At 29.5% G+C, this 7891-nt stretch overlaps 1 protein-coding gene across 1 annotated transcript; it reads right to left on the reverse strand.

Annotated features, from left to right (window-relative positions):
• Positions 1-1049: 1049 nt before the first annotated feature.
• Positions 1050-2002, reverse strand: LOC106304213 (protein MIZU-KUSSEI 1-like). The gene has a single exon (XM_013740613.1). It carries the CDS (start codon positions 1861-1863, stop codon positions 1111-1113), a length of 753 nt encoding a protein of 250 aa, XP_013596067.1. The 5' UTR covers positions 1864-2002; the 3' UTR covers positions 1050-1110.
• Between the last annotated feature and the right edge of the window lie 5889 nt (positions 2003-7891).

The raw sequence follows: 7891 nt of genomic DNA on the forward strand, positions 1-7891 counted from the left end.
CTCTGAACAATACAATGTATATTATAAATTAGACGAGCGAGAGCGTGCGTATATATTATAGTAGTAAGCCAAATATTATACTATTGTATCCAACCAGAGATTCAATTGACAAAAAGTAAATGTGTTTTTTCTTTACATAATAAAAAAGGGAATGAGTGACGTCGAAATGAAGCTCGGTGCGATCAAAGAGACAAGAAACAAACAGAAAAACAAAAGCAAAAGAGAAACGAGGTCCGACAGTGGCACATCACCGAAGCTAAAACAAAGATACTCGATCATGTGGTTCTCTGTTTGGTCCCAATCGCACATTGCTTTAGCATGAAGTTCATGACGCACCATACGTTCAATTGACATGCCTACGGTGTGGTCCCTTGGGAAATTTTCAACGAATTACATATTCATGATGATAAAATGTAGCCGATTGAACGCAAGTAATTCAACCATATTGGTATTAAAAATAGTATTGTCGTAGTCTTTTCTACAGTCTAGTTTGTAAATTTTTTGGTTAACAAAAATGGTACAAATTAATAGATGCGATAAACGTCTAGCCTCACTCCCTTTCAAAGTTAACCTACCAACAAATACACCCCAAATCTTATAATTATTGTTATTATCATCATTACCTTATTTGCAGTTTTGATGATCTTTAGACTAGTACTCATTAAGGTCTCCAACATCAAAGCAATTCAGTTTTTGAGGTAGTAGCTAACTAGCTATGTCTCTAGTCTCAACAAAATTGTAAACCGTTATTTGGTGAGTGGAGTTGGTAGTCTTATTAACCAAAAGAATGAAACTATAACAATTGTACCCGGCATATCGTAAGAATGATAGCTGCCTTTAGTTGATTTTAAGAGGTTTAAATTTTAGCTAGTGATTTGAGGAGTAGATGCGATAAAGGGACGTTTAAGGGCGACACCTATACTTTTAGAGCAAAAACATAATAATAACCACTATGAATTGCACATATATAAATTAGATATTACTTAATGAAAAATATGCACATATTACTCTTTCGGTAGTTTTACTTTACAATGTACACGACTAAAAAATGAAACACGAAAATGGCAATAATCTTATTAATTTGTAACTACAACATACTCATGAATATTTTCACGATCTCAAAAGAAATATACTAAGCTCCTGTCCATAACTACCTCCAGGATTCATCATATGAAACGATTCCGAGTCACTCGACCCAGTGACTCGTTCGAACCTCGCTCTCAAGTACAGCGTCTGCTCCTCTTTATCCACCGGCACAACTCCAGCTCCGACTGAAACAGACTGCATCATCCTCAAGAAAACAGCGTCGTTCTCCGTCACCTTCCTCCTCACAGCAGACCCCATTTTCCTTCCGTTGCAATACATCGACCACACCGGAACATCAAAGATCGACGAAGGGCCACTGTTGCTGCTTCGACGACGGTCACACTCGAGGGCTATGCGTAGAACACCTGCTTGATCCATCTCCTTGGCTAACTTCGCCGTGGGAACAGCTAGTTCTAGGAGGAGAAGCGGAGGAGATCCCACGGCGGTGTCTTGAAGGCAGAAACTGACTCTTCCACGACGGTGCCCGAAGAAAGTTCCACTTATGATGCTGTTACTACGGGAAGAAGAGGATGAAGAAGAGGAGGAGGAGGAGTGGTCTGAGGAGGAAGAGGAGGAAGAAGATGAAGAGACCGAAACAGTGTCGTTTTGGCACGAAGGGGAAGGTTGTTGGTAAGTGCAACAGTATGGGAGTATGCATTCGATGAGTGAGCGGAGAGTTCGTCGGTGACGTAATTCACGAGCGCAGTCCACGGTGGTTGGAGTGGTTATGAGTTGCATGTGATGATGATGCTTTCCTAAATCGACCATCGTTCTCATGCTTGTTTCTCTTCTCTTTTGTGAGTTAACTTAGTGAGAGTCGAGAGGGAAATTAAAGAAAAGAAGACTATTGAGTTTGTTTTTGGTGTGAAGGAGAAGAGGAAGTTTAGTGGCATATATGTATAGGAAGGTGGTGCTCATGGAGAGTGGCGACTTTTAAAAAATATTATTATAGTATATGCTTTATATCTTTCTTTAATCTAGCGCACATTTCTAGTAATGCGGAAAGGTTTTTTATTGAACAAAACTTCGGTTTTTTATTGCAATAAATTTAGTATTCTTTCAAAAAATAAAGCGAAAAGATTTATCATATTTATATATTGATTTACTCTCGTGAGTATTTGTGCATTTAGAACCAACCACAAGATCATCACGGTTTATATAATTTGAAAGGGAATTTGATATGCATTTAACTTTTTAATTTCATGAAGAATTCTTCCTTTTATGTGTATGTTTTGTGCTAACAAAGCTCTTGTGTTTTTAAACCTAAAACTTTAAGGCAAATCATGTTATTTCAAAAATAAGCTCAAAAAATCTTCCTCTTTTTTTTTTGTAATCGTAAAATCTTCTTGTTCTAAGTTCTTAATGATCTTAATAAATTTTAAATAATAGTGATTTGGGTGCTCGCCAGTTCATTGGTCACTGGGATGCATTTATGAACTCGCTCAGTGATACCGGCTTCCTGCTACTCTGCTGAAGTATGTGGTCTCACAAGCTACAATCTATCTGCTTTGGCGTGAAAGGAACTTACGGCTCCATGAAGGCCTATATCTCCCAGCTTCTGTTCTGTTCAAGCAACTAGACAGATGTGTTAAGGATGTTATTCTGGCTCGTATTCATCCCAATGGGTCCAAGGATCTCTTAAATCTATGGTGCTCATGGGTAATTGATCTACTATCTGATCTTTCTTTCTTAGTTTCATGTAGGTTTTTCCCACTTTTTTTTTTGGTCTTATGAAACTATAATAGCTTCGCCGAGCTGATGCGAACTAATTAAACTGTTCTTTTTGGTATAAATTTACATTTTATCAAAAAAATAAAAATAAAATAAGTCTGCAGAAATTTGCTTTTTTTTTTACCAATTGTTTTTCTTCGACAAACTATAAACTTTTATTAAGTATAAAGCGTGAGAGAATATAATCCTTATACAGACATGAAGTGAAAGAGGAAAATAGGAGGCAGTGGTGGAAGGGAGGAGCAGAAGTGGGCCAATTTGTTAATGTAATATCCAACCGGTGCGTTTGGAAGGAATCGAATGGTGCGCGTGCGTCACTCCAAGTGTAGTCCCACGCCCACTTGACACTTCCAATCATTTTTCACATTTTAATTTTTTTTAGTTTGATAGTATTATACTTCGTCTTTTTAACATCTTTGATATTCTATTTCTTATTTCTTTCATAATCAACTTATTTAGCATCATATAAAACTAATTCAAATCATATCAAGAAAAAAATCACCCTAAAAGTCGGGCTTTATTTGCATCCATTTGCTTTATATAATTTGTTGATGTTTGGAAATACAATTCCAGTGGCTGGCACTAACTCACTTTTTCTTATATGATATCTACATATATAAATATGCACATATTAAATCGAACGAGCTAAGTGGAAGCATTTGTAGGGAAAAGAAAAGTTTAAACAGTTTTTCTCAGGTGTTAAAAAAAAAACATTTTCCTCATTTTCTTATTTTCTACTATTCATATGAAAATGGAATTTAATGTTCTCGAAATGTGTTGTATTGTTTTTTTTCTTTTGCCATCAATACTATAAGATATGCTTTTACCAAGAAAATGTAACATGAAAATAATGATGTAGGGCATGAGGCCTAAGAACAAAGCATGCATAGAGCAATGATTAAAACCCAATCATGCTCCGCTATTTTTTATAGCATTTCGTAAGATGTTTTATAAATCATTGATTCTAAATTACATATTTATTGATTATAGTGCTTGTGTAATTATGGAATTATGATATTACTGGATTTTTAACCTAGAATTTAAGAAATGCTCGTAGCATGGTACCTTGAGAAAGAAAAGTTCAGAAATCTTTATCAACATCATCTTTAGCATTTTTAATAAGAATTAATTGGCCGCTTCCTTATTATTTTCTTTTCGAAGACATCACTTTTACAGGAAATCAAACCATGGTTCATATGTCATCATAGATTCACACAGTCGAATTTGCATTTGATATTCATATATACAACGGCAAAAGATTATTAAAGTATTGACGAAAAACATTTATATTTCTTCATGTTATAGCTAAGCTAGAACACTCGCTTTATAATCATTTAGAAAAAAAAACACTATTGTTGCTTTTCAAAAATAGTCGTTTGTCACTTGAATGATATTTTCTCTGTTTCAAAATTCTTGATATTTTAGGTATATGCACAAGAATTAAAGCATATACCTTTTTCTGAAAAATAATATTAAAAATATAAATCAAAATTAATTTAGTCAATCTTTAAAATAAGTATAAAACATTATTGGTCACACACTTTTCAATAAAATAAAAATTAGAAAAATTAATATATCATGTATAAAATTATGATGCATGAACTATATACTCTCATATATATATTTAATAAGGTAGAGCAGTAAATGATTATATATAAAATTATAATAAAAATTAATAATAGACTATATATAATATATTTATTTATAAATAATATAAATATATTTATATTTATAATATATAAAATATATTGTTCTATGTTTTCGTTATTAAAAATAATGAATCATATATAATTATATAAATTATATTATATTTTAAATGTGAAATATTATTTTTTTTAAAAATAAATATCTTTTAATTGTAAATGTGATTTTTAAAAATTTAAATATAATTTTGGATATAAACATATTTTTCAGATATTATTAAATAAAATCAATTAATTATATATAATTATTTAGTTTTTTTTTTTTTTTATATGCAAATATTCTACCAAAAACTTCATCTAGGAGTATTAAGCAGAGAGCATTTGGAGAGCATTGACATTTTGTAAATGCTTTTCTAAATGCTTATGCTAATGTTTTACCAATCAAAGCCTAATTCACATAATTAGTATACAAGCTTTAAATAGATTTTTGATTCAATCGGGTTTTGATTTCTTAATTTTTGTTTGCTTTTTCCAAGTTATATTTTTTTATTCCCAATATTAAACTAGTAATATATTTGATTAATTAGCTACAAAGGGGTGACTGGCATTGGATTATGCGAGTTGAATTTTACCACATCTACAAGTTACCTTACAACCAACTTTTTCTTTAATTTCATACAAACATTTAGATTAGGGTTTGAAAGTTTTTTCTAACAAAAACATTCAAAGTACTCATTAACAAAACATATATGACACAAAACTTTTTTCGGTTTTGGATCATATGAAAAAGGGGAAAACATGAAAAGCCAAATATTTATGTGAATGCTTTGTTCGTATTATGACTTTTTATTCTTTCACAGGAAATTGTCGGCTTACGTTTCCAAGTGTAGTATCTCCAATTTCTCTATATCAACTGAGGTGATAATCACAGAATCAAGAAATTTCATGATGTCCATAATATTCTTTATTATATTTTTCAAGCAAATCAAGAGATTTATACGACATCAGTTTTTTGTTTTGTATGGCTATGCTAACTACCTATTTTAGTATGATCATCATTATCATTCGTAACAGGTCTTCTAGCACTACAAGAATAAGTTTCCATGCCAACCGCGAGATACCTCGGAAAGTCGTCGAAATCCTTGAGCTCCAAAGCATTTTTCAACTAGCAATTCGTCAGAGTTTGGGTCTTAGAATTTTTTTTATTAATATAGTCAATTGATCACTGGAACCATCCACTTATAGAGGCTAGAGCTAGTTAATGTGATTAGTGAGCAATAATATAAGGTTAATGTTTATGACACCATATACTCATATAGAGGCTAGAGCTAGTTACGATTCAGTTGTATAAGTATTATAAAAAGGTGATCAGGGGGCAATAATATAAAGTTAATGTTTATGACAATATAATGGATTTTATGATGGCATGCATTCTTAAGCCGTTTACATGTGCACTGAGCTAGTGGACTCCAAATACTTTTTAGTCAAATATTCTTTTTTTTTTTTTTTTATTTTATATACAACATTTTTGACCAGAATTTAAAATTAAAATATATTTATTTTTAAATATTAAAATGACTGGTAATTAAAAATTAAAATGACTGGTAATTAAAATTTTAAATATTAAAATATATTTATTTTTAAGTAAACGAGAAGTCATTTTTTTTTTTTTTTATATACAACAAATATTCTTATATTATACAACATTTTTGACCAGCTAAAAGCTAATTGACTGGTACTTGACATACATTCTGGTGCTATGATAAATACATAAAAGACATTATAGTAATCAAGGCACTAGTTAACAAAATTTTGACTGATAATTAGAAACGTGTCCCCTACTAAGTCCACATAGCCTAAGAACTTAATCCTGTCCATAATCCCATAGATTATATAAAATTATTTATTTCTTTAGTCTATGTTCTTTTCGCCACCCTATCAAGTATCAAAGTTGCGTGACTTGTGTCTGACCAGGGGATGATCGAATAAGCTACTCAGGGCATCTACAACCCAAACCTATTTTTTCTTTTATAATTCCTAAAAAATAGAGTAATTCTATTATAACGTAAATTTTGCTCAAATGGTTTATTCTATTATAGAGTTACTCTATTATAAAGGAAAAATAGAGAGTGAAAAAGTGAAATCCTTATATTTTCTCTTCTATAAAATTTTGTTGAATACAAGGATGGACCTATACAGTGTGATTATATGCGTAAAATTTACGTAGATGCACAGACAAAGTTACATGTTTTGTCACTTTTTATTCGTGAACAACATATGAAATATAATTATCCAGAACCAAGTCGATATCAAGGTTTAACTATGGAAAGATCACAGAGATTTGTCAATATCTATTGTTGGTTTATGAAATCTAGATTTTTATAGATATTGATATACTGTTCACAATTTTGTATTAAATTGCCATACTAATTTAATATGAGATTATTCAATTAAATCTTTGATCTCTAACCGATAAGATTTTTTAATTTTGAATTTTGTATCGATTAATTTTCAATTTATTTTTTTAATTCTTTATATATGAATATAATGTTTTATATAAGAATATGGAATCATTATATCGATTTCAATAAATTATATTCTACTAATTATTTTATGTAGTATATAAATATAAAAATAATTAATCAAACATTATTACACTTTATATAATTTTGACAAATGATTTGCCATAAATTATTATTTTTAATATCATTTAAATTATTTGGTAAGTGATATTAATTAGTTTTACACTTACTTTTTATTTTAGATCTAATTAAAATAATTTAAAATTGAATATCCTTCAACTAATCAAATTATAACAATTTTTCTTAAACTCTCTCTATGATTGACACATAAACTAATAATCACTAAAGTGACTTCTCGTTTTTATAAGTGTAAATTCTTAAAATACAATAATATTTTTTATTTGTATTATATAAAATTTATTTTTTTTTGAAAAAAATGATAAGATGATATTTTTATAATGTTGATATATGTAAAATGTTTGATTTCTTTTCTTTAAATTTACTCTGGCTTTAAATAAATTTTCATATTTACTCTTTTTACTACCAAAATTGTATCATATTATTAGATGTGTTTAATAATAAATTTCATAATATAATTTTCATTCCTTATATTATTTCGTTTGATAATTAACAAATCAAATTATATGGTTTTTTAAGGTAACTAATTGATTATCATGATTTCTTATCAATCTTTTAATTAGTTAATTTAATTCAATATATATATATATAATTGGGTTATTGGCATCTAACATTAATTAGTTTTATACTTTCCTTTTTTGAACATAATTAAAATAAATAAAAATTAAAAGTCATCAACCAATCAAATATAACATTTTTTCAAATTATTTATATGAGTGACACCTAAGCAAACGTCACTTAAATGACTTCTCAATTAATGTATAGTAGAAT

This window comes from Brassica oleracea, chromosome C7, assembly GCF_000695525.1.
Source record: "Brassica oleracea var. oleracea cultivar TO1000 chromosome C7, BOL, whole genome shotgun sequence".
NCBI lineage: Eukaryota > Viridiplantae > Streptophyta > Magnoliopsida > Brassicales > Brassicaceae > Brassica > Brassica oleracea.